At 49.0% G+C, this 25,340-nt stretch overlaps 1 protein-coding gene across 3 annotated transcripts in view; it reads left to right on the top strand.

Annotated features, from left to right (window-relative positions):
* Nucleotides 1-25,340, top strand: part of galnt14 (UDP-N-acetyl-alpha-D-galactosamine:polypeptide N-acetylgalactosaminyltransferase 14 (GalNAc-T14)) — a 162,833-nt gene that overhangs the window by 109,143 nt on the left and 28,350 nt on the right. For all 3 annotated transcript variants that reach the window (XM_070884574.1, XM_070884573.1, XM_070884576.1), the window contains 5 exons: nucleotides 8,414-8,481; nucleotides 13,441-13,506; nucleotides 14,785-14,906; nucleotides 16,208-16,295; nucleotides 18,986-19,070. In XM_070884574.1, coding sequence (XP_070740675.1) covers nucleotides 8,414-8,481; nucleotides 13,441-13,506; nucleotides 14,785-14,906; nucleotides 16,208-16,295; nucleotides 18,986-19,070 — 429 coding nt within the window. The remainder of the gene's footprint in view (nucleotides 1-8,413; nucleotides 8,482-13,440; nucleotides 13,507-14,784; nucleotides 14,907-16,207; nucleotides 16,296-18,985; nucleotides 19,071-25,340) is intronic.

Genomic DNA, 25,340 nt, shown 5'->3' with positions numbered 1-25,340 from the left:
ACGGAAGGAAGGAGTGTGTGTGTGAGGGAGAGAGTGTGTGTGTGTGAAGGAGGGAGGGAGTGTGTGTGTGAGGGAGAGAGTGTGTGAGGAAGTCTGTGCGTGAGGGAGAGAGTGTGTGTGTGAGGGAGGGAGGGAGGGAATGTGTGTGTGAGGGAGAGAGTGTGTGAGGGAGTGTGTGTGTGAGGGAGAGTGTATGTGTGTGTGTGTGTGTGTGTGTGAGGGAGTGTATGTGTGAGGGAGTGTGTGAGAGAGGGAGTGTATGTGTGTGTGTGTGTGTGAGTGTCTGTGTGAGGGAAAGTGTGTGAGTGTGAGGGAGAGTGTGAGGGAATGTGTGTGTGTGAGAGTGTGTGTGTATGAGTCTGTGTGTGAGGGAGTGTGTGTGTGTGTGAGGGAGAGTGTGAGAGGGTGTGTGTGTGTGAAGGAGTGTGTTTGTGAGGGAGTGTGTGTGTGTGTGAGGGAGTGTGTGTGTGTGTGTGAGGGGGAGTGTGTGTGTGAGGGGGAGTGTGTGTGTGTGTGAGGGGGAGTGTGTGTTTGAGGGAGTATATGTGTGAGGGAGTGTGTGTGTGAGGGTGTGTGTGTGAGGGAGTGTGCGTGTGTGTTAGAGAGAGAGTGTATGTGAGGGTGTGTGTGTGGGAGGGAGAGTGTGTGAGGGAGAGTGCGTGTGAAGGAGAGCGTGTGTAAAGGAGAGCGTGTGTGAGGGAGAACATGTGTGAGGGAGAGTGTGTGAGGAAGTGTGTGTGAGGGAGTGTGTGTATGTGAGGGAGTGGTGTGTGTGAGTGAGGGAGTGTGTGTGTGAGTGAGGGAGTGTGTGTGAGTGAGGGAGTGTGTGTGTGTGAGGGAGTGTGTGTGTGAGGGTGTGTGTGTGTGAGTGAGGGTGTGAGGGAGATTGTGAGTGAGGGAGAGTGTGTGTGAGGGTGTCTGTGGGAGTGTATGAGGGAGAGTGTGTGTGTGAGAGAGAGAATGTATGTGTGTGAGAGAGAGAATGTATGTGTGTGAGAGAGAGAGAGAGAGAATGTGAGAGAGAGAAAATGTGTGTGAGAGAGAGAGAATGTGTGTGTGTGTGAGAGAGAGAGAGAATGTGTGTGAAAGAGGTGTTGTGAGCGTGGGTAAGTAATGTATTTTGGGAGTGAAATGACGTGTTGGGATTATACACTGGAAAACTGCTGCAGGGTGTGGTTAAACAGTGGGACAAACGGGTTCAAATGCCGAATCCTCCGAAGGTATGAGTGCAGGTGGAGAAAACCAGCACACAGGCAATAGAATTTTGGGTTTTACTGAAGAGTATAAGAGTGCAGAATAATGGTAAATTGGTACAAAACATGGGCTCGGCCACAGTTCGAGCACTGTGTGCTATTTTGGGCATTCCACTTTAGAAAGGGCATTAAAGCCATGGGAAGTGTAGTGTCGATTCACCAGGGATGATGCCTGGGATGGGGAACTATAATTATGAGGAGAGACTAGAGAGGGTTGTCCGAGGAGAGATTAGAATGGGCCTATACATGCTGGAGTTTAGAAAAATAAGAGGTGATCTGATTGAAACCTGTAAAATTCTGAGAGCGCTTGACAGGGTGGATAGCGAGAGGCTGTTACCCCTGGCTGGAGAGTCTAGAACCAGAATAATAGTCTCGGAATAAGGGATCGGTCAGTTAAGACTGAGATGAGGGAACATTTCTTCAGTCAGAGGGTGGTGAACTTTGGAATTCAGTCGCTGAGCATATTCAAGGCTGAGATCAATAGATTTTTGGATTGTAAGGGAATCAAGGTTTATGGGGATCGGGCGGGAATGTTGAGGTGAAAGATCAGCTTATTGAATGGCAGAGCAGGCTCGAGGGGCTGTGTGGCCTATTCCTGCTCCTATTTCTTATGTTCTTATACAGGAGCAGGAAAGATTTAATAGCGGTTTTTAAAATAATGGAGAGTTTTGATGAGAGGGAATAAGGAAAGATGATTTCCTCTGGTTGGGGAATCGGTGATGAGGGATTGCCAATTTACAGTAATCACTGAGAAGGAGGGCCAGGAGGAGAGAGTCCTTTACACAGAGGGTTGCTGGAGCTTGTAATGCTTTGCCACAGGGAACACTTGAGACAGATCCCACTGGCTGTTTTTAAAGGGATATTGGATGAATATTTGCAGCAGAGGAACATGCAAGGGAGAGAGCAGGGCAGCACGGATAGTTGTAGATTGATAGTTGTGGGCAGAGGAAACGTTTCAAGGACACCCTCAAAGCCTCCTTGATAAAGTGCAACATCTCCACCAACACCTGGGAATCACTGGCCAAAGACCGCCCTAAGTGGAGGAAGTGCATCCGGGAGGGCGCTGAGCACCTCGAATCTCATCGCCGAGAGCATGCAGAAAACAAGCGCAGGCAGCGGAAGGAGCGTGCGGCAAACCAGTCCCACCCTCCCCTTCCCTCAACCACCGTCTGTCCCACCTGCGACAGAGACTGTAATTCCTGTATTGGATTGTTCAGTCACTTGAGAACTCAAGACAGCTCTTTGCTGGAACTTTTAGAGTGGAAGCAAGTCTTCCTCGATTTCGAGGGACGACGGATGATGATAGGTTTTTAAAAAAGGAGGGAGAGAGAAAGCAGGGAATTATAGACCGGTCAGCCTGACCTCAGTAGTGGGTAAAATGATGGAATCAATTATTAAGGATGTCATAGCAGCGCATTTGGAAAATGGTGACATGATAGGTCCAAGTCAGCATGGATTTGTGAAAGGGAGATCATGCTTGACAAATCTTCTGGAATTTTTTGAGGATGTTTCCAGTAAAGTGGACAAAGGAGAACCAGTTGATGTGGTATATTTGGACTTTCAGAAGGCTTTCGACAAGGTCCCACACAGGAGATTAATGTGCAAAGTTAAAGCACATGGGATTGGGGGTAGTGTGCTGACGTGGATTGAGAACTGGTTGTCAGACAGGAAGCAAAGAGTAGGAGTAAATGGGTACTTTTCAGAATGGCAGGCAGTGACTAGTGGGGTACCGCAAGGTTCTGTGCTGGGGCCCCAGCTGTTTACATTGTACATTAATGATTTAGACGAGGGGATTAAATGTAGTATCTCCAAATTTGCGGATGACACTAAGTTGTGATGGCAGTGTGAGCTGCGAGGAGGATGCTATGAGGCTGCAGAGTGACTTGGATAGGTTAGGTGAGTGGGCAAATGCGTGGCAGATGAAGTATAATGTGGATAAATGTGAGGTTATCCACTTTGGTGGTAAAAACAGAGAGACAGACTATTATCTGAATGGTGACAGATTAGAAAAAGGGAAGGTGCAACGAGACCTGGGTGTCATGGTACATCAGTCATTGAAGGTTGGCATGCAGGTACAGCAGGCGGTTAAGAAAGCAAATGGCATGTTGGCCTTCATAGCGAGGGGATTTGAGTACAGGGGCAGGGAGGTGTTGCTACAGTTGTACAGGGCCTTGGTGAGGCCACACCTGGAGTATTGTGTACAGTTTTGGTCTCCTAACTTGAGGAAGGACATTCTTGCTATTGAGGGAGTGCAGCGAAGATTCACCGGACTGATTCCCGGGATGGTGGGACTGACCTATCAAGAAAGACTGGATCAACTGGGCTTGTATTCACTGGAGTTCAGAAGAGTGAGAGGGGACCTCATAGAAACGTTTAAAATTCTGACGGGTTTGGACAGGTTGGATGCAGGAAGAATGTTCCCAATGTTGGGGAAGTCCAGAACCAGGGGTCACAGTCTAAGGATAAGGGGTAAGCCATTTATGACCGAGATGAGGAGAAACTTCTTCACCCAGAGAGTGGTGAACCTGTGGAATTCTCTACCACAGAAATTAGTTGAGGCCAATTCACTAAATATATTCAAAAGGGAGTTAGATGAAGTCCTTACTACTCAGGGGATCAAGGGGTATGGCGAGAAAGCAGGAAGGGGGTACTGAAGTTTCATGTTCAGCCATGAACTCATTGAATGGTGGTGCAGGCTAGAAGGGCTGAATGGCCTGCTCCTGCACCTATTTTCTATGTTTCTATGTTTCTATGTTCCAGCAAAGAGCTGTCTTGGGTAGGATGGGCTGAATGGCCTCCGTATGTGCTGTAAACGTCTATGATTCTACGGGCTACCAGATACAGGAGGCTGGTGACAGCTGGGATTATTACGCGAGCGCTCAGGTTGTTTTGTTGCTGTTGAAAGTCCAACCAGGGCCCTAATAATAAGTAATGTGTTCACATAAACAGACACAGCGCACAACGGTAGAGAGGGGGGGGGGGGGGCCAGGGGGGAGGGGGGGGAGCTGGGGAGAAAAGAGCAGGGCTTTCATTTTAGAAGTAAGATTTTGGTGGTGTGTTTAAATCTCTGACATTTCCAGATGGTCAGCTCTAAAACCAGACAGTTCGGTCATTAAGCAGCCAGCTGGTGACCCTATACCAGCCCTCGTGACTGGGAGAGTGATGTTGGAGAGGTGGGAGGGTAGGCTGGGGGCTGCCCCGAGGGAATCTTGTGAAGTTGGTACGGTGCTGTGAGATGACCATTTATTCCGCACACTCACACACACACACACACCCACACACACACACACGCACACACACACACACACACACACACAGCCAGGTGGAGAAGCACTAACTGCGAAGGGTTAGTTACAGAGGGCACCGCCCCTCCCTCTCGGCCTGCAGTCTGCTCCCGAGCGGCCGCGAGACAGTACGGCAGCTTCAAAGGTAATGGAGGAGGGCGCGCGGCAGGGCAGTCTCTGACAGGGTCTGCGCGCCTGGAGCCTGAGGTCATCGGCCTACAATTCCCAGGAGCATCCCCGGATAGAGTAATCCGTAACTCTCCCCCTGCTCTCTCTGTAGCCCTGCATCTTCCTCGCAGTTTCTCATTCTCTGCTTCAAGTATTTCTCCGATTTTTCCCTTAAAAGAGGCAGTGGTCTCTGCCTCATGTTCCCATTGGCAAAGCAGTTCATGTTCGAGCTGCCCTCTGTGTGTAATGGAATCTCTATTCCCATCTCTACGTGCCTCTCAGTAAAGTTCTCAGTGTCAGCCGTGGCTCAGTGGGCAGCACTCTCACCCTGGAATCAGAAGGTTGTTGGGTTCAAGTCCCACTCTAGGAACCTAAACACATAAATCTAGGCTGACACTTCAGTGCAGTGCTGAGGGAGTGCTGCACTGTTGGAGGTGCCACCTCTCGGATGAGATGTTAAACCGAGGTCCCTGTCTGCTCTCTCAGGTGGACGTAAAAGATCGCATGGCACTGTTTCAAAGAAGAGCAGGGGAGTTATCCCTGGTGTCCTGGCCAATATTTATCCCTCAATCAACATAACAGAAACAAATTATCAGGTCATTATCACATTGATTTTTGTGGGATCTTGCTGTGCACAAATTGGCTGCCGCATTTCCCACAATTCAGCAGTGACTACACTCCAAAAGTACTTAATAGGCTGTAAAGCGCTTTGAAATGTCCAGTGGTCATGAAGGGCGCTATAGAAATCTCAGTGACTACTTTAAACTTGCTGATCCCTCGTCACTGATTCCCTGCTACTTAAGCGGGTCTGTCAGGACTTGTACCATGACTCCACGGGCTTAGTGAGCGGCTGACCTTGTGACGACCCCTTCCCGTGTGCCACACCGACTGCAGGGCGGCTGCTGTCAGAACACTCAGTGCTGGGCAGGGCTGTTTACAGAAAGAGCCAGTGAGGGAACAGTTAACTCCCACCACCACCGTCCTCATGTTCAAATCCCTCCATGGCCTCGCCCCTCCCTATCTCTGTAACCCATACAACCCTCCGAGATGTCTGCGCTCCTCCAATTCTGCCCTCTTGTGCATCCCTGATTATAATCGCTCCACCATTGGCAGCCATGCCTTCAGCGGCCTAGGCCCTAAGCTCTGAAATTCATTCCCTAAACCTCTCCGCCTCTCTATCTCTTTCTCTCTCTCCTCCTTTAAGAAGCTCCTTAAAACCGACCTCTTTTACAAAGCTTTTGGTCACCTGCCCTAATATCTCCTTATGTGGCTCGGTGTCAAACATTGTTTGATAATCGATCCTGCGATGCGCCTTGGGACGTTTTATTACATTAAAGGCGCTATATAAATGCAAGCTGTTGTTGTTGTGCTTTAGGCCCCTGATCCTGATGTGAGGTAATCACTCACCAGCCCTTTACCTGAGGAATCCACTCACCAAAAGCATGGACCCAGCAGCAGAGGTCACTGGGCCGCAGGGAGTACGAATTCCCATTAATATGTTGCACCCTCTTCTTATATAACCTCCTTTCCTCATCATTCTCTTTATCTCTCATTCTCCTTTTCCGTCTTCGCGTCCCGCCATGATTCACAACTTTTTCTCTTGTTTTTTTTTGACCTGGAGAGCAAGAGAGGGCACTGGAGGTAGACCTATCCCAGCATTCATAGCAATGGTGAAAGTCCACTGCTCTGAATGCTGGGAGACCTCCACAGCAATCTCATACCATAGAAAGTAAGGAAATACCAGCACAGACTACAATCCATACATGAGGGAGACCACAGTTCTCAGATAGGTGGGAGGGGGAGGGGAGGCAACAAATTGTCCCAAATGAAACGCCCTCGAATGGATGAGAGCTGGTTGGCTGGTGGACCAATTGCCGCTGGTGGGCTAGTTATGATTGGTAGACTGGTTGCCATTGGTGGACTCATTGCCATTGGTAGGATGGTTGTGATTGGTAGACTAGCTGCCATCGGTAGACTAGTTGCCATCGGTAGACTTGTTGTGATTGGTAAGCTGGTTGCCATTGGTAGACTTGTTGTGATTGGTAGGCTGGTTGTGATTGGTAGGCTAGTTGCTATTGGTAGACTTGTTGTGATTGATAGGCTGGTTGCCATTGGTATGCTGGTTGTGATTGGTAGATTAGTTGTGATTAATAGGCTGGTTGTGATTAGCCGGCTAGTTACAAAATCCATTTAAGTCAAGTGAATTTTGCAACTCATATTTGCTCCTTTGATAAAATGTAACATTATCACCGAGATACCGTGGTTAGATTTTAATCACTGATTGGATCCCACAAACTACAGTTAGTTATTATTCTGATTGGATCCAACATACGCGTTAGTTTTAAAAATGTATTCATTCATGGGATGTGGACGTTGCCGGTAAGGCCGGTATTTTTTGCCCGCGCTAATTGCCCTCGAGCAGGTGGTGAGCCAGCTTCTTGAATACACTGAGTGTCTTGCTGGGCCATTCCAGCGGGCAGTTAAGAGTCAACCACATTGCTGTGGGTCTGGAGTCACATACAGGCCAGACCGGGTAAGGATGGCAGATGTCCTTCCCTAAAGGACATTAGTGAACCGGATGGGTTTTTAACAATCCAACAGTTTCATGGACATTGAGTATAAGAACATAAGAAATAGGAGCAGGAGTGGGCCATCCGGCCCCTCGAGCCTGCTCCAACATTCAATGGAAGCTCATCGACCTCAACTCCACTTTCCCGCCCAATCTCCTTGATTCATCTAGAGTCCAAGGGGGAAAAATTGGCCTCCTTTGCGCCTCCCGATAGAACCTCCGGAGGTTTTAACGGGGCGCTAACGGCTTTCCGACCGGGCGCGGTGAAAGTACCGACACCCGCGAACTTCCCCTGTAGGTTAGCGCTGGCAGTAAACCTTAACGCTCCGGAGATTGTGATGTCATCCGGTGTGCAGTGCCCCCTTACTACCCCGGATCCTAAATTCCCTTCTGCCCCCTGCAACATCGCCAGGAGTTGTGAGCTCGGCCGACTACTTGGGGAGCGGTAATTAAAGGCATTGGTGGCCAGGCCGGCCAATGTTTTATTCTGAGCCCTCTGTTCTGCTTTTTGAAGTGTCCCATGGTGCGCTTGAGCAGCCCTGCTCTCTCTCACAGTGCTTGGGGCTGTTCTTTGTGGAGCGCAGGTCCCATCGCCCACCATTCCCAGGCTTAGCGTCAGAGCACGTCAGCAATGGCCCTCCCCTTTAAGGGAGGGGAGGAGCCTATGATTCCGGCAGCACTGCACGGGACATTGGGCAGTGCTCTGCCACTACCGCCCATCTCGTTCCGGTTAGCGCTCTAAGGGACGTGGTAGCGCTTGATTTAACGCTCCACTTCCCTCCTGGAGCACTAAACCGGAAGTTCGCGTACGCTGGAATTAGGTCGCGCCCGGCGATACCTTTGCGCTCCCGCAAAAGTTATCGCCCCAAACTGGGCGCCACGCTATTTCTCGCCCCAAATATCCATCGATCTCAGCCCTGAATATAATCAGTGATTCAGTGTCCACGGCCCTTCGGGGTAGAGATTTCGAAAGATTCACAACCCTCTGTTATTATTCAGATTGAATCCCACGTACTAGTTAGTTATTATTAATATTTGATCCCACATACGCGTTAGTAGTTATTCACTGATTGAATCCCACATACCTTGGTTAGTTAATACTCACTGATTGACGTTTTTCCATCTTGTTTCCATGACAGCGTGCTGAACCGGACTCCTTCCTACCTCATTCATGAGATCATTCTAGTCGACGACTTCAGTGAGGATCGTGAGTATTGGTCAATGACCAGACTGTTCCTTCATTTAACCACTCTCGTCACCGACAAACCTTGCAGCTCATCACTTGACAGGGAAATGGATAAACATATGAAAATGAAGAATATGGGGAAAGGGAAGAGTGATGTGATTAGAGGAGATGGCCCCGGTTGAAGAACTAACACAGGCACAGGTACAATGGGCTGGATGACCTCATTCTGTGCTGTAATTTTTTAGCTTTTTATCTATTTAGTGACTAATAGAGTTGGAGTAAACTGTTATATGAAACCCCGTGGGGTTGCTCCTGTCACTAGAAGAATGCACGTTTTTTTAAATATAAAAGATGGCGGCAGAGTTGAGAGACAGACATCAGAAGCTCGCTCCACAATGACATCTACTGAAAAGAGCCCTCAACTACACCGTTACAGCCAACTGTTTACATATAAGATTTCAATTCTTTTGCAAAGGCTGTTTCAAAGTTAACTGTTGACATCGAAGCTGGGCCAATAATCGTCACAACTGCAAGTTCTACATTGGGAATTCCCGTAGACACTGGGACATTGGGAATTCCCATAGACATAGAAACATAGAAACATAGAAAATAGGTGCAGGAGTAGGCCATTCAGCCCTTCGAGCCTGCACCACCATTCATTAAGATCATGGCTTATCATTCACCTCAGTACCCCTTTCCTGCTTTCTCTCCATACTCCTTGATCCCTTTAGCCGTAACGGCCATATCTAACTCCCTCTTGAATATATCCAATGAACTGGCATCAACAACTCTCTGCAGTAGGGAATTCCACAGGTTAACAACTCTCTGAGTGAAGAAGTTTCTCCTCATCTCAGTCCTAAATGGCTTACCCTTTATCCTTAGACTATGATCCCTGGTTCTGGACTTCCCCAACATCAGGAACATTCTTCCTGCATCTAACCTGTCCAGTCCCGTCAGAATTTTATATGTTTCTATGAGATCCCCTCTCATCCTTCTAAACTCCAGTGAATACAGGCCCAGTCGATCCTGTCTCTCCTCATTTGTCAGTCCTGCCATCCCGGGAATCAGTCTGGTGAACCTTCGCTGCACTCTCTCAATAGCAAGAATGTCCTTCCTCAGATTAGGAGACCAAAACTGAACAAAATATTCCAGGTGAGGCCTCACTAAGGCCCTGTACAACTGCAGTAAGACCTCCCTGCTCCTATACTCAAATCCCTGAGCTATGAAGGCCAACATACCATTTGCCTTCTTCACCGCCTGCTGTATCTGCATGCCAACTTTCAATGACTGATGTACCATGACACCCAGGTCTTGTTGCACCTCCACTTTTCTTAATCTGCCGCCATTCAGATAATATTATGCATCTGCCATGCATTTGCCCACTCACCTAACCTGTCCAAGTCACCCTGCAGCCTCTTAGCATCCTCCTCACAGCTCACACCGCCACCCAGCTTAGTGTCATCTGCAAACTTGGAGATACTACACTCAATTTCTTCATCTAAATCATTAATGTATATTGTAAATAGCTGGGGTCCCAGAACTGAGCCCTGCGGCACCCCACTAGTCACTGCCTGCCATTCTGAAAAGGACCCGTTTATCCCGACTCTCTGCTTCCTGTCTGCCAACCAGTTCTCTATCCACGTCAGTACATTACCCCCAATACCATGTGCTTTAATTTCGCACACTGATCTCTTGTGTGGGACCTTGTCAAATTCTTTTGAAAGTCCAAATACACCACATCCACTGGTTCTCCCTTGTCCACTCTACCAGTTACATCCTCAAAAAACTCTAGAAGATTTGTCAAGCAGGATTTCCCTTTCATAAATCCATGCTGACTTAGACCCGATCCTGTCACTGCTTTCCAAATGCGCTGCTATTTCATCTTTAATAATTGATTCCAACATTTTCCCCACTACTGATGTCAGGCTAACCGGTCTATAATTACACGTTTTCTCTCTCCCTCCTTTCTTAAAAAAGTGGTGTTACATTAGCTACCCTCCAGCCCATAGGAACTGATCCAGAGTCAATAGCCTGATGGAAAATGATCACCAATGCATCCACTATTTCTAGGGCCACTTCCTTAAGTACTCTGGGACAGTGGGAATTCCCATAGACACTGGGACATTGGGAATTCCCGATGACACTGGGACAGTGGGAATTTCCGTAGACACTGGGACATTGGGAATTCCCATAGACACTGGGACATTGGGAATTCCTGTAGACAGTGAGATGTTGGGAATTCCTGTAGATGCTGGAATGTTAGGAATTCCCATTGATTCTGTGGTGTTGGGAATTCCCATAGACTGCAGGACATTGGGGAAGAGCTGTTCTATTTTGTATTTTTTTGCAGGATGTGGGCAATCCTGAATTTCTTGCCCAGCACTAGTTACCCTGAGATTGCGGCATGGACCTGTCATTGCTTTTACAATCAAGATGCATACCAGGCCAAATCACAAGTCATTCAGAGTTACCTGGACAAGCTTAAAAAATAACTAAATAGGATAATGGAATGTCAGCCTTTATCTCAAGGAGGCTGGAATTCAATAGGATGCATACGTAGAAACTATTTCCTCAGGTGGGGGATTGCACAACAAGGGAGCACATTCTTAAAATTAAAGTTAGGCATCCAGTGACTAAGCACTACTTCACACAAAGGGTACTGGATATCTGCAACTTGCGCCCCAAAAAGGCTGTAGGTCAATTGGAATTTTCAAGACCAAGTTCGATAGACTTTTATCAAGCGATATGGAGGTAAGGTGGGTAACTGGAGGTGAGGTGCCGATCAGCCACAATCTAATTGAATGGAAGAACGTGCTAGAGAGGCTGAATGGCCTCCTCCTGTATGTTCCTACGTAGTGTGGGACTGAAGTCATATGTTGGCTCAGACCAGGTAGGTAATGGCAGATTCCCATCCCTGAAGCTCATTAGTGAACCCGTTTTTCTTTTAACATTTCCTGGTGCTAACACATGAATTTCCAGGTTTTACTAAATTTAATTCCCCAGTTTGCCAATAGGGTGGGTTTCAAACTCTCAACCTCTAGGTTGCTGGTCCAGAAGCAAAACCCTTACACTGACATGCTCTGAACTTGTGGCATTCTATCCCGACATTTATGTCTGCTGTGGCTCAGTGGGTAGCAGACTTGCCACTGAGTCAGAAAGTCATGGGTTCAAGTCCTACTCCAGAGACTTGAACATAAAAATCTAGGCTGACACTCCAGTGCAGTGCTGAGGGAGTGCTGCACTATCAGAGGTGCCGTCTTTCGGATGAAACGTTAAACCGAGGCCCTCGAGTGGACATAAAAGATCCCACAGCACTATTTCGAAGAAGAGCAGGGAAGTTATCCCCGGTGTTCTGGCCAATATTTCATCATCATCATCATTGGTGGTCCCTCGAACGAGGATGACTTGCCATCACATGAGTTCACAGATGTTTCAATGAAGGACCCGATATTCCAGTCCTGAACTCCAGTTGAAAGGGGTGGAAGATGCCTGTGTGTGGATTTTTTTAACGTGTGGTGACCGTTGCACACCAGCCACCACACGGGCTTGACAGAGCTAGGTCTTAGTCCAGTGGCAAGGATTAACCAAGACGACTGGAGACCTGCTCTGCTGCACGGACTTAGTGCACACACACATGCTGCCCCTGGGTCCTCGGCTCTTCTACCTTCATTTGCCGCACCTCCGCCATGATCTCTCGCCGCTCTTCCGCCATGATCTCTCACCGCTCCTCCACCACAATCTCTCACCGCTCCTCCGCCACAATCTCTCACCGCTCCTCCGCCACAATCTCTCACCGCTCCTCCACCACAATCTCTCACCGCTCCTCCACCACAATCTCTCACCGCTCCTCCACCACAATCTCTCACCGCTCCTCCACCACAATCTCTCACCGCTCCTCCACCACAATCTCTCACCGCTCCTCCACCACAATCTCTCACCGCTCCTCCGCCACGATCTCTCACCGCTCCTCCACCACAATCTCTCACCGCTCCTCCACCACAATCTCTCACCGCTCCTCCACCACAATCTCTTGCTGCTCATCCGCCACGATCTCTCATCGCTCCTCCACCACGATCTCTCACCGCTCCTCCACCACGATCTCTCACCGCTCCTCCACCACAATCTCTCACCGCTCCTCCACCACGATCTCTCACCACTCCTCCACCACAATCTCTCACCACTCCTCCACCACAATCTCTTGCTACTCATCCGCCCTGACCTTCTCGCTCCTCCGCTGTCCCTGGGCCCCGCCAATGTTCTTGCCCACGGTCCAAACAGCGACCTGCGTTTTGATGGCCGGCCACCTCAAAATTGGTGCACACTTGAAGCAGCTCACGCTGGAAGTTGTAGTGCTATGTTCCAGCTCTTTTAAAGCCCGACTTGCGGAGATGTTCTCTCACAGGTCGGGGTGGGGGGGGGCCATGATGTTCCAGTGCCCGCCGCTCCAGCTCTTTTATAGCCCGACCTGCGGAAGTGTTCTCTACGATTTATGTTGGAATAACAAATCCCAAAATACAAACCCCTATGCAAGGGTCATTTGCATCGGCACAATCTGACACAGTTAAATCCATCTTTGATTTGACTGCTACACATAAAGTTACCTGGACCCAATCACAAAACCCTTCTATGATTTGACTGGAAACATACAATCATCACTTCCCCGGAATAGTATCGGGAACAGTATTGGGAACAGTAACGGGAACAGTATCGAAACAGCAACAGACAGCAGCGAGTCTTCGAGACGCAAGCTGCAACTAAGATCGTGGCCAATATCAACATAACAAAAACAGATTATCTGGTCATTATCACATTGCTGTTTGTGGGAGCTTGCTGAGCGCAAATTGGCTGCTGTGTTTCCCACATTACAACAGTGACTCCAAAAGAACTTAATTGGGTGTCAAGCGTTTTGAGACGTCCGGTGGTCATGAAAGGTGTTACAGGTGTGTATAAATCCAAGTCTTTCTTTCATTTCTTTTACAGCGGATGACTGTCGGTTGCTGACCAGACTCCCGAAGGTGAAATGTTTGCGGAATGCGCAACGAGAAGGTGAGCTGGGAGGTGGCGGGAAATTGGTCGGTAGTTTTACCAACTTTATGGCCCGCTGCGTGTTTTCCAGCATTATCTGCCTTTATTTAAAAGTTCCAGCATCCGCAGTGTTTTGCCTTTTGTTTTACGAGACTGTGTGTGACACGGACTCCGGGGCTGTAAATGTGGGCGGCCCCTTTAATTAAAGGGGCAGCTCCTCGAGGGATGGGGTGGGGGAAGGGAGGGACTGGTTCACGCAGTAAATCCATCCCGGCACACCAAAGACAGCACAATTTGAATTCTTATTTAAACGTCTATTTTCCACCTTCCTCTCCGTGCTAGCTCAACACTGAGCTGTGGGTCCGCAGGGGTTGAGCGACATTGCACCGAGCATGCGTTCTTCATTAGCCCGTGTCATCGGGCTCTTCGACTATGGAACACCTCACCCCTCCTCACTCGGCATCTGCACGCAGGCGCTTCCCAGCGGGGCTGACGATTGGAGGGGAGAACCCCGGTGAGGTTTGCCCGCCCTTGGCCCACGATACTGAGGCCGGTTCTCAGGGCGCTCCTGCTTGCTGATGTGGTCGAGAATGCATTTATACTGGAGCCTTATCCCATCCTCATGGTTTCCCAAAGCACTCTGCGGCCAGCTAATTCCTCGTAAAACAAGTCCGACGCAGGCAAACGCAGCAGTCACTCTGTGCACAACAAGATTCCATACCTGGTCTGGCCGATATGTGACTCCAGACCCACAACGATGTGGTTGACCCTTAACTGCCCTCTGAAATGACCGAGCAAGCCACTCGGCTGCACCAAACCGCTACGGCAAAGTCAGTACAGCACCTTCACCACACGGACTGCAGCGGTTCAAGAAGGCGGCTCACCACCACCTTCTAAAGGGCAATTAGGAATGGGCAATAAATGCCGGCCATGTCAGCGATGTCCACATATCAGGAACGAATAAAAAAAACACGGCGACTGAGATAGCTGACCAATTGATCCGTTTGGATATTCTGGCTTGTGGCTCACTGCATTACTGTTGTCCGTAGCAGAAAAAGCAGCGGAGAGAGCGTTGGAGGGGCTTCCTCAGAGAAAGTGGGAGGACACAGGAACAAGACAGTTTGGGGGGGGGGGGGTGGTGGGGGATATGGGGATTTCTGAAATCAATCCTCAAGACGGGTCCCACACAGACCTATGACAAGAGAATGAGTTAAACCGTAAAGGCCACAGCTCAGAAATGAATGAACTTGCCCGACATTGCTCACAGCCTCTCGCCAATAACGTTCTGCTTCCCATCAGGGTTAATCAGATCTCGTGTCCGTGGGGCAGACGCAGCTGAGGCCGGAGTACTCACCTTCCTGGACAGTCACTGTGAGGTCAACAAAGATTGGCTGCCTCCCCTTCTACAGAGAACCAAAGAGGTGAGATACATCCCAGCACCCAGAGTAAAGGGAGAGATATGTCCCATCACCCAGAGTAAAGGGAGATATATCCATCACCCAGAGTAAAGGGAGATATGTCCATCACCCAGTAAAGGGAGAGATATGTCCCATCACCAGAGTAAAGGGAGATATGTCCATCACCCAGTAAAGGGAGAGATATGTCCATCACCCAGTAAAGGGAGAGATATGTCCATCACCCAGTAAAGGGAGAGATATGTCCATCACCCAGAGTAAAGGGAGATATGTCCATCACCCAGAGTAAAGGGAGATATGTCCCATCACCCAGATTAAAGGGAGATATGTCCATCACCCAGTAAAGGGGGAGATATGTCCATCACCCAGAGTAAAGGGAGATATGTCCATCACCCAGTAAAGGGGGAGATATGCCCCATCACCCAGATTAAAGGGAGATATGTCCATCACCCAGTAAAGGGGAGATATGTCCATCACCCAGAGTAAAGGGAGATTTATGTCCATCACCCAGAGTAAAGGGGAGATATATCCATCACCCAGAGTAAAGGGAGATTTATGTCCATCACCCAGAGTGAAGGGGAAATATGTCCATCACCCAGAGTGAAGGGGGAGATATGTCTATCACCCAGAGTGAAGGGGGAGATATGTCCATCACCCAGAGTGAAGGGGGAGATATGTCCATCACCCAGAGTGAAGGGGGAGATATGTCCATCACCCAGAGTGAAGGGGGAGATATGTCCATCACCCAGAGTGAAGGGGGAGATATGTCCATCACCCAGAGTGAAGGGGGAGATATGTCCCATCACCCACAGTAAAGGGGAGATATGTCCATCACCCAGAGTAAAGGGGAGATATGTCCATCACCCAGAGTAAAGGGGAGATATGTCCATCACCCAGAGTAAAGGGGAGATATGTCCATCACCCAGAGTAAAGGGGAGATATGTCCATCACCCAGAGTAAAGGGGGAGATATGTCCATCACCCAGAGTAAAGGGGGAGATATGTCCATCACCCAGAGTAAAGGGGGAGATATGTCCATCACCCAGAGTAAAGGGGGAGATATGTCCATCACCCAGAGTAAAGGGGGAGATATGTCCATCACCCAGAGTAAAGGGGAGATATGTCCATCACCCAGAGTAAAGGGGAGATATGTCCATCACCCAGAGTAAAGGGGAGATATGTCCATCACCCACAGTAAAGGGAGAGCTATGTCCATCACATATTGAGTGATGGTGGCTTGCGGCCCAGGTTATGATGTCGTGCCAGTCATGTTTGTCGTGTTTAGTTATTGTACATTCTCTGTGTCAGGATCCAACCCGTGTGCTCAGTCCTGTCATCGACATCATCAACATGGACACCTTTGCTTATGTGGCAGCTTCATCGGATCTGAGGGGAGGTAGGATGGAAAGTCATCAACGGGAACCAGTATCTATACTGTATCTTTAACATAAATAATCACGGCGGCTGATTCTGAAATGGAAGTTGACATTGAAATGGACCCCAATCTCTCGCGGGAGTGCTTACAAGTGCTGAAGGGTGTGACTGAAAACCAGGTGGAAAAGATGGGGTCTGGGAAGGGGAGTGGGTTCGGGTATAGGGAGGACGTACTGAAGTGATGGGCTACGGTGGCTTAAAGGTCTGCAGCTAATGGTGATGAGGTAGAAGATATGTGCAGAATGTCAGATTCAGGAGACTGAAGGGTGTCTCAGAGAGCAGTGGAAGCCAGGACATTGAAATAATTTAAGACAGAGATAGACAGTTTCTTAACCGATAAGAGATTAAGGAGTTATGGGGAGTGGGCAGGGAAGTGGACCTGAGTCCATGATCAGATCAGCCTTGATCGTATTAAATGGCGGAGCAGGCTCGAGGGGCCAAATGGGCTACTCCTGCTCCTATTTCTTATGTTCTTATTGTTATGTATGCAACGCCTTGTAACCAGCATCCTGCCGCCACCAGAGGGCGCATCTGTTGGAGTCCCAAGGGATCCCAGCATCCCTTGGGAGCACTGCATATAAGCAGGCCTCCCATGCTGTGCCGGCACTCTGGAGTCAGAATAAAGAGACTAAGGTCACACTAACTCAAGTCTACAATACTCAGTCACATTGCTTTATTTGAGACATAACAGATATGTGTTGGGGAGATAATGTTGGAGGAGGGTACAAAGGTAGGGTGAGGTGAGGCTGGGAAGGGAATTGTCGAGGAATTTAAATTGGATGTGTAGCAAGACAGGGAGCCAGTGCAGGGTGCTGAGGATAGAGATGATGGATGAAGAAGTCTGACCGTGGGACTGGATGTGGGCAGCTCCATTTTGGGCATGTTGTAGTGTGTGTGGAGGCTACAGGACGGGAGGCCAGAGAGAAGGCATTGGAATAGTGGAGATGATAAAAGCATGGATCAGGGCCTCAGCAGTGAGGGACTTTGGTAGGGTTGGAGGTGGGTGATGTAGTGAAGGTGAAAGTAAATTGGTCTTTGTGATGGAGAGGGCGGGAGGTTTAAGTTGAGCCCTGGGTTGAAAAGGACGGGAAGATTGGGAAGGTGTGGTTCAGACGGAGCAAAAGGCCAGGGAGAGCTTTGAGTTACTGGCAAGGGAGCAGAGTTTATGATGGAGTCGGGAAAATCATCCCTTCAGTCTTGACAATGTTAAGTTGAAGGAAACTGTGGCTTATCCCAGACTTGACGTCAGAGGGATGGCAAGGGAGCAGAGTTTATGATGGAGTCGGGAAAATCATCCCTTCAGTCTTGACAATGTTAAGTTGAAGGAAACTGTAGCTTATCCCAGACTTGACGTCAGAGGGACCGGCTGACAGCAAGGAGGTAGTGTAGCGTCTATGTTACTGGACTAGTAATCCAGAGGCCTGGACTAGTAATCCAGTTGAACATTAGTTCAAATTCCACTTGGTGCAGATTAAGAATTTAAATTCAGTTTTAAATACCTGGAAATAAAAAGGTGGTATCAGGAAAAGTGACCATGAAGCTATTGGATTGTTGTAAACAGTGTCCTTACCCGGTTTGGCCTATGCGTGACTCCATCCCACACCAACTTGGTTGACTCTTAAACTGTTGGTTGATACAGCTGTTAGAGCAGTTAAGAAGAAGCCCCACCTTCTCGTGTATGGACAATAAATGCTGGTCTTGCCAGCAACAGCCACATCCCAAGAATGATTTTTTTTTAACTGTATCACGGAGTCACGAGAGGTAGAGTTGGGTGTCTTCAGGATACATGTGGAAACTGGCCTCTGGATCTGGATGATCTCACCAAAGGTCAGCATGTAGAAGAGAGGCGGGAAAAGAGGTTCCTTGTTAGAGATGCAGTGGCTGCTTTGAGAGAGATAGGAATAGATCTGTGCAAGGTCAGTCTCAGACCAATGGTGGAGAAGTGACAAGGAGAATGGCAAACACTGCAGAGGGACTGGGGAGGATAAGGATAGCTCACCATGGAGAATGCTGCTTGTGACTTTGGCTTGTTCCCGTTAAGCTGTGGGGCCAGGCAGTGGTCTGGGGGTCCCGGGCAGGGCGCTCGCTGGCTTTTAAATGGAAAAACCACGCATGCGTGGAAATTTGAATGGGCCCATTAAAGGGGCCGTGCATCTACAAAAAATTAAAGGGAACATTGCATTTCAGTGTGGTGAAAGGATGGAAAGCGGACTGGAGGGTTTCGAACAGGGACTTGTGGGAGAGCCAGGACATAGCAACATATTACAGTACTTTGGAGAGGGACGTGACGTCAGAGATAGGACGGGGTAGTTGGAGTGGATGGATGGATGGATGAATCGAGGCTGGGTATTTTGAGGGCGAAGTTGATGATAGAGATGTTAAGAAGGAGAAAGATGGTGCCTGAATGAAGGGAACCATTTACAATGCCAGCTAGCATGGGAGTCAGGAGGGAAAGTCAGGATTGGATGTTGAGTGGGTAAGAAATTAAGGAGCTGAGTTTCATGGAGAAATATTTGGCTAAGATACCTGTCATCAATGCCCCCCCCCCACACCCCGTCACCATCATTGGCACAGCTTGCTGTGGGGGAGGGGGCATTAATTCAGTCTTGGTGTAAGGGGGTGACTGATCGAATGCTCGTTTGGTTTCCCCAGGGTTTGACTGGAGCCTACACTTCAAATGGGAGCAGCTGACACCGGAACTCAGGGCGAAAAGACTGGAGCCCATCGCGCCAATCAAGTAAGTGCAGAACTTGAGAGGCTGCGCCAGTGGGAGAGAGGCACCAGGAAGGAGTGGAGCCAGCGACCCAGGGCAGTGACCCGGGGCAGTGGGTAGAGGAGGGAGTGACCTGGGGCAGTGGGTACAGGAGGGAGTGACCCGGGGCAGTGGGTACAGGAGGGAGTGACCCGGGGCAGTGGGTACAGGAGGGAGTGACCCGGGGCAGTGGGTAGAGGAGGGAGTGACCCGGGGCAGTGGGTACAGGAGGGAGTGACCCGGGGCAGTGGGTAGAGGAGGGAGTGACCCAGGGCAGTGGGTACAGGAGGGAGTGACCCGGGGCAGTGGGTACAGGAGGGCAGTGACCCGGGGCAGTGGGTACAGGAGGGAGTGACCCGGGGCAGTGGGTACAGGAGGGACTGACCCGGGGCAGTGGGTACAGGAAGGAGTGACCCGGGGCAGTGGGTACAGGAGGGAGTGACCTGGGGCAGTGGGTACAGGAGGGAGTGACCCAGGGCAGTGGGTACAGGAGGGACTGACCCGGGGCAGTGGGTACAGGAAGGAGTGACCCGGGGCAGTGGGTACAGGAGGGAGTGACCCGGGGCAGTGGGTAGAGGAGGGAGTGACCCGGGGCAGTGGATACAGGAGGGCAGTGACCCGGGGCAGTGGGTACAGGAGGGAGTGACCCGGGGCAGTGGGTACAGGAGGGCAGTGACCCGGGGCAGTGGGTACATGAGGGAGTGACCCGGGGCAGTGGGTACAGGAGGGCAGTGACCCGGGGCAGTGGGTATAGGAGGGAGTGACCCGGGACAGTGGGTACAGGAGGGCAGTGACCTGCGGCAGTGGGTACAGGAGGGAGTGATACGGGGCAGTGGCTACAGGAGGGAGTGATATGGGGCAGTGGCTACAGGAGGGTCTGACCCGGGGCAGTGGGTACACGAGGGAGGGATCCAGGGTAGTGGGTACAGGAGGGCAGTGACCCGGGGCAGTGGGTACAGGAGGGCAGTTACCCGGGGCAGTGGGTACAGGAGGCAGGAGGGAGTTACCCAGGGCAGTGGGTACAGGAGGGCAGTGACCCGGGGCAGTGGGTACAGGAGAGAGTGACATGGGGCAGTGGCAGTCACCGTGAAAGCAATACCCGGGATGGGATCTCCCCTCACCTCCTCCCAACAGACCCTGGTTTAATTTTAATGATCAATAGCGTGAATTCGCGCCCAGTTCTGGAGCCCTGGAACAGGCCAGAAGTAGGCCATGAAAATATTATGTTCTAAAATTTTTGGTGTGGTTCCTTCTGGCCCAGAAGAAGCAGGGACCTGGAGTTGGGTCAACAGGGAAAGCTTGGGCCTCCTCGGCCCATCCTTCCCCTCCACTTCCAGCTGTGATCGTCCCAGACTCGGGTTGCTAACTCTGGTTGGCCGTATTCCTGGAGGTCACAATGACCTCCAACCACCTTGCCCAGTCAAACACACCTTTTTTCCCCATCGACAATATTTTATTTAACTAATAAACAAAAGTGTTCAAAGAACTTGAAAAAAATACACAATTGTTTGAAGGCCCCTCTGATTTTCTCCCTGGGTTACTTGCAGCAGTGTTCCAGAGATTGATGTTTAACGTAGAAATGTAGAAACATAGAAAATAGATGCAGGAGTAGGACATTTGGCCCTTCGAGCCTGAACCACCATTCAATATGATCATTGCTGATCATGCAACTTCAGTACCCCATTCCTGCTTTCTCTCCATACCCCTTGATACCTTTAGCGATAAGGGCCACAACCTCCTCCCTTTTGAATATATCTAACGAACTGGCCTCAACAACTTTCTGTGGTAGAGAATTCCACATGTTCACAATTCTCTGAGTGAAGAAGTTTTTCCTCATCTCAGTCCTAAATGGCTTACCCCTTATCCTTAGACTGTGTCCCCTGGTTCTGGACTTCCCCAACATCGGTAACATTCTTCCTGCATCTAACCTGTCCAGTCCCGTCAGAATTTTATATGTTTCTATGACATCCCCTCTCATTCTTCTAAACTCAAGTGAATATAAGCCTAGTCGATCCAGTCTTTCTTCATATATCAGTCCTGCCATCCCGGGAATCAGTCTTGTGAACCTTCGCTGCACTCCCTCAATAGCAAGAATGTCCTTCCTCAGATTAGGAGACCAAAACTGTACACAATATTCAAGGTGTGGCCTCACCAAGGCCCTGTACAATTGTAGTAAGACCTCCCTGCTCCTATACTCAAATCCTCTCGCTATGAAGGCCAACATGCCATTTGCCTTCTTCACCACCTGCTGTACCTGCATGCCAACTTTCAATGACTGATGTACCATGACACCCACGTCTCATTGCACCTCCCCTTTTCCTAATCTCTCACCATTCAGATAATATTCTGCCTTCCTGTTTTTGCCACCAAAGTGGATAACCTCACATTTATCCACATTATATTGCATCTGCCATGCATTTGCCCACTCACCTAACCTGTCCAAGTCACCCTGCAGCCTCTTAGCGTCCTCCTCACAGCTCACACTGCCACTCAGCTTAGTGTCATCTGCAAACTTGGAGATATTACATTCAATTCCTTCGTCTAAATCATTAATGTATATTGTAAATAGCTGGGGTTCCAGCACTGAACCCTGCGGCACCCCACTAGTCACTGCCTGCCATTCTGTAAAGGACCCGTTTATTCCGACACTCTACTTCCTGTCTGCCAACCAGTTCTCTATCTACGTCAATACCATGTGCTTTAATTTTGCACACTAATCTCTTGTGTGAGACCTTGTCAAAAGCCTTTTGAAAGTCCAAATACACCACATCTACTGGTTCTCTCTTGTCCACTCTACTAGTTACATCATCAAAAAATTCTAGAAGATTTGTCAAACATGATTTCCCTTTCACAAATCCATGCTGATTAATATGTCCTTACTATACAGTATAAATGCACACGAGGCCCATACTTGAGAGTAGGTCACTCTGTGACCAGTAACTTTATTAGCCAGCACTGAAGTGATGAAGGTGGGTGGAGCTTCCCCTTTTATACCTGAAAGTGCAGGTTAGGAGTGTCTCCCACAAGTTCACCACCTAGTGGTCAATGTTCTCACGGTGTACAACTTAGGTCAGTTTATACATGTTACAATGACAGTGGAACACATTACATCACCTCCCCCCCCAAAGTCTTATTGGGATCACAGGTTAAGTCTCTCTGGTGGTTTACACTCCCTTGTAGAGCGCTTGAGTTGGGGCTCCGGTTGTTGGACGCTGGCCTGAGTGTCTGCTGTTTGCGATGCCTCAGGCCTGTCTGGGCTGCCCACAGTGACTGGGCTCTCCTCCACTTGGTTCCGGTGTTTGGTCACCTGTGGTGGAGTGAACTCTATATCGTGTTCGTCCTCTGCTTCTTCTATGGGGTTGCTGAGCCTCCTTTTTGTTTGATCCACATGTTTGCGGCAGATTTGTCCATTGGTAAGTTTAACTACCAGAATCCTATTCCCCTCTTTAGCAATCACAGTGCCTGCGAGCCATTTGGGCCCTGCAGCGTAGTTGAGGACAAAGACAGGGTCACTGACATCAATACATCGCGCCCTCGTATTCCTGTCATGGTAGTCATATTGTGACTGGCGCCTGCTCTCAACAATTTTTTTCATGGTGGGGTGTATAAGGGATAACCTGGTTTTGAGCATCCTTTTCATTAGCAGCTCTGCGGGTGGAACCCCTGTGAGCGAGTGTGGTCGGGATCTATTGGCCAACAAGAGACGTGATAAATGGCTTTGTAGGGAACCCCCTTGGATTCTGAGCATCCCCTGTTTGATTATCTGCACTGCTCGTTCTGCCTGGCCGTTTGAGGCCGGCTTGAACAGTGCCGTTCTGACATGGTTGATAACATTTCCTGCCATGAAGTCCTGGAATTCAATGTTTGTAAAGCACGGGCCATCGTCGCTGGCCAAGACGTCTGGTAGACCATGGACGGCGAACATTGCCCTTGGACTTTCTACCGTGGCAGAGGATGTGCTTGAATTAAGAATGTCACAGCCAGATAGGGAATGGAAGACCAACAGGAAGAGCAGTGCAGGAAGGTAGTGCAGGGGTCCCCTGCAGTCATCCCCTGTAAAACAGATACATCGCTTTGGGTACTGTTGAGGAGGATGACTCATCAGGGGAGAGCAGCAGCAGCCAAGTTTCTGGCACCGTGGGTGGCTCTGCTGCACAGGAGGGCAGGAAAAGAGTGGGAGAGCAATAGTGATAGGGGATTCAATTGTAAGGGGAATAGATAGGCGTTTCTGCGGTCGCAACCGAGACTCCAGGATGGTATGTTGCCTCCCTGGTGCAAGGGTCAAGGATGTCTCGGAGCGGGTGCAGGACATTCTGCAAAGGGAGGGTGAACAGCCAGTTGTCGTGATGCATAAAGGTACCAACGATATAGGTAAAAGAACAGGATGAGGTCTGACGAGATGAATTTAGGGAGCTAGGAGTTGAATTTAAAAGTAAGACCTCAAAAGTAGTAATCTCAGGATTGCTACCCATGCCACGTGCTAGTCAGAGTAGGAATTGCAGGATAGCTCAGATGAATACGTGGTTTGAGAAATGGTGCAGAAGGGAGGGATTCAAATTCCTGGGACATTGGAACTGGTTCTGGGGGAGTTGGGACCAGTACAAACCGGACAGTCTGCACCTGGGCAGGATCGGAACCAATGTTCTAGGGGGAGTGTTTGCTAGTGCTGTTGGGGAGGAGCTAAACTAATATGCCAGGGGGATGGGAACCTATGCAGGGAGACAGAGGGAAATAGAAGGGGGGCAGAAGCAAAAGATAGAAAGGAGAATAGTAAAAGTGGAGGGCAGAGAAACCCAAGGCAAAAAGCAAAAAGGGTCACATTATAGCAAGATTCAAAAGGCGCAAACTGTTTTAAAAAGACAAGCCTGAAGGCTCTGTGCCTCAATGCGAGGAGTATTTGGAATAAAGTGGATGAATTAACTGCGCAGATAGCAGTTAACGGATACGATGTGATTGGCATCACGGAGACATGGCTCCAGGGTGACCAAGCATGGGAACTCAACATCCAAGGGTATTCAGCATTTAGGAAGGATAGACAGAAAGGAAAAGGAGGCAGGGATGCGTTGCTGGTTAAAGAGGAAATCAATGCAATTGTAAGGAAGGACATTAGCCTGGATGATGTGGATTCGGAAAGGGTGGAGCTACGGAATACCAAAGGGCAGAAAACGCTAGTGGGAGTTGTGTATAGACCACCAAATAGTAGTAGTGAGATTGGGGACAGCATCAAACAAGAAATAAGGGATGTGTGCAATAAAGGTACAGCAGTTATCATGAGCGGCTTTAATCTACATATAGATTGGGCTAACCAAACTGGTAGCAATGCGGTAGAGGAGGATTTCCTGGAGTGTATTAGGGATGGTTTTCTAGACCAATATGTCGAGGAACCAACTAGAGGGCTGACCATCCTAGACTGGGTGATGTGTAGAGAAGGGACTAATTAGCAATCTTGTTGTGCGAGGTCTTTTGGGGGAAAGTGGCCATAATATGGTAGAATTCCTTATTAAGATGGAGAGTGACAAAGTTAATTCGGAAACTAAGGTCCTGAACTTAAGGAAAGGTAACTTTGACGGTATGAGGTATAAATTGGCTAGAATAGACTGGCAAAGGATACTTAAAGGGTTGACGGTGGATAAGCAATGGCAAACATTTAAAGATCACATGGATGAACTTCAGCAATTGTACATCCCTGTCTGGAGTAAAAATAAAACCAGGAAGGTGGTTCAACTATGGCTAACAAGGAAAATTAAGGATAGTGTTAAAACCAAGGAGGCTTATAAATTGGCCAGAAAAAGCAACAAACCTGAGGACTGGGAGAAATTTAGAATTCAGCAGAGGAGGACAAAGGGTTTAATTAGGAGGGGGAAAATAGAGTATGAGAGGAAGCTTGCAGGGAACATAAAAACTGACTGCAAAAGCTTCGATAAATATGTGAAGAGAAAAAGATTAGTAAAAAGATTAGTAATGTAGGTCCCTTGCAGTCAGATTCAGGTGAATTTATAATGGGGAACAAAGAAATGGCAGACCAATTGAACCAATACTTCAGTTCTGTCTTCACAAAGGAAGATACAAATAACCTTCCGAGTGTACCAGGGGACAGTGGGTCTAGTGAGAATGAGGAACTGGAAGATATCCTTATTAGGCGGGAAATTGTGTTAGGGAAATTGATGGGATTAAAGGTCGATAAATCCACGGGTCCTGATAGTCTGCATCCCAGAGTACTTAAGGAAGTGGCCATAGAAATAGTGGATGCATTGG

The sequence above is a fragment of the Pristiophorus japonicus genome, chromosome 7, assembly GCF_044704955.1.
Source record: "Pristiophorus japonicus isolate sPriJap1 chromosome 7, sPriJap1.hap1, whole genome shotgun sequence".
Lineage (NCBI taxonomy): Eukaryota > Metazoa > Chordata > Chondrichthyes > Pristiophoridae > Pristiophorus > Pristiophorus japonicus.
Note: the sequence above shows the minus strand (reverse complement) of the source record. Positions and strands in the feature narration are given on the sequence as shown.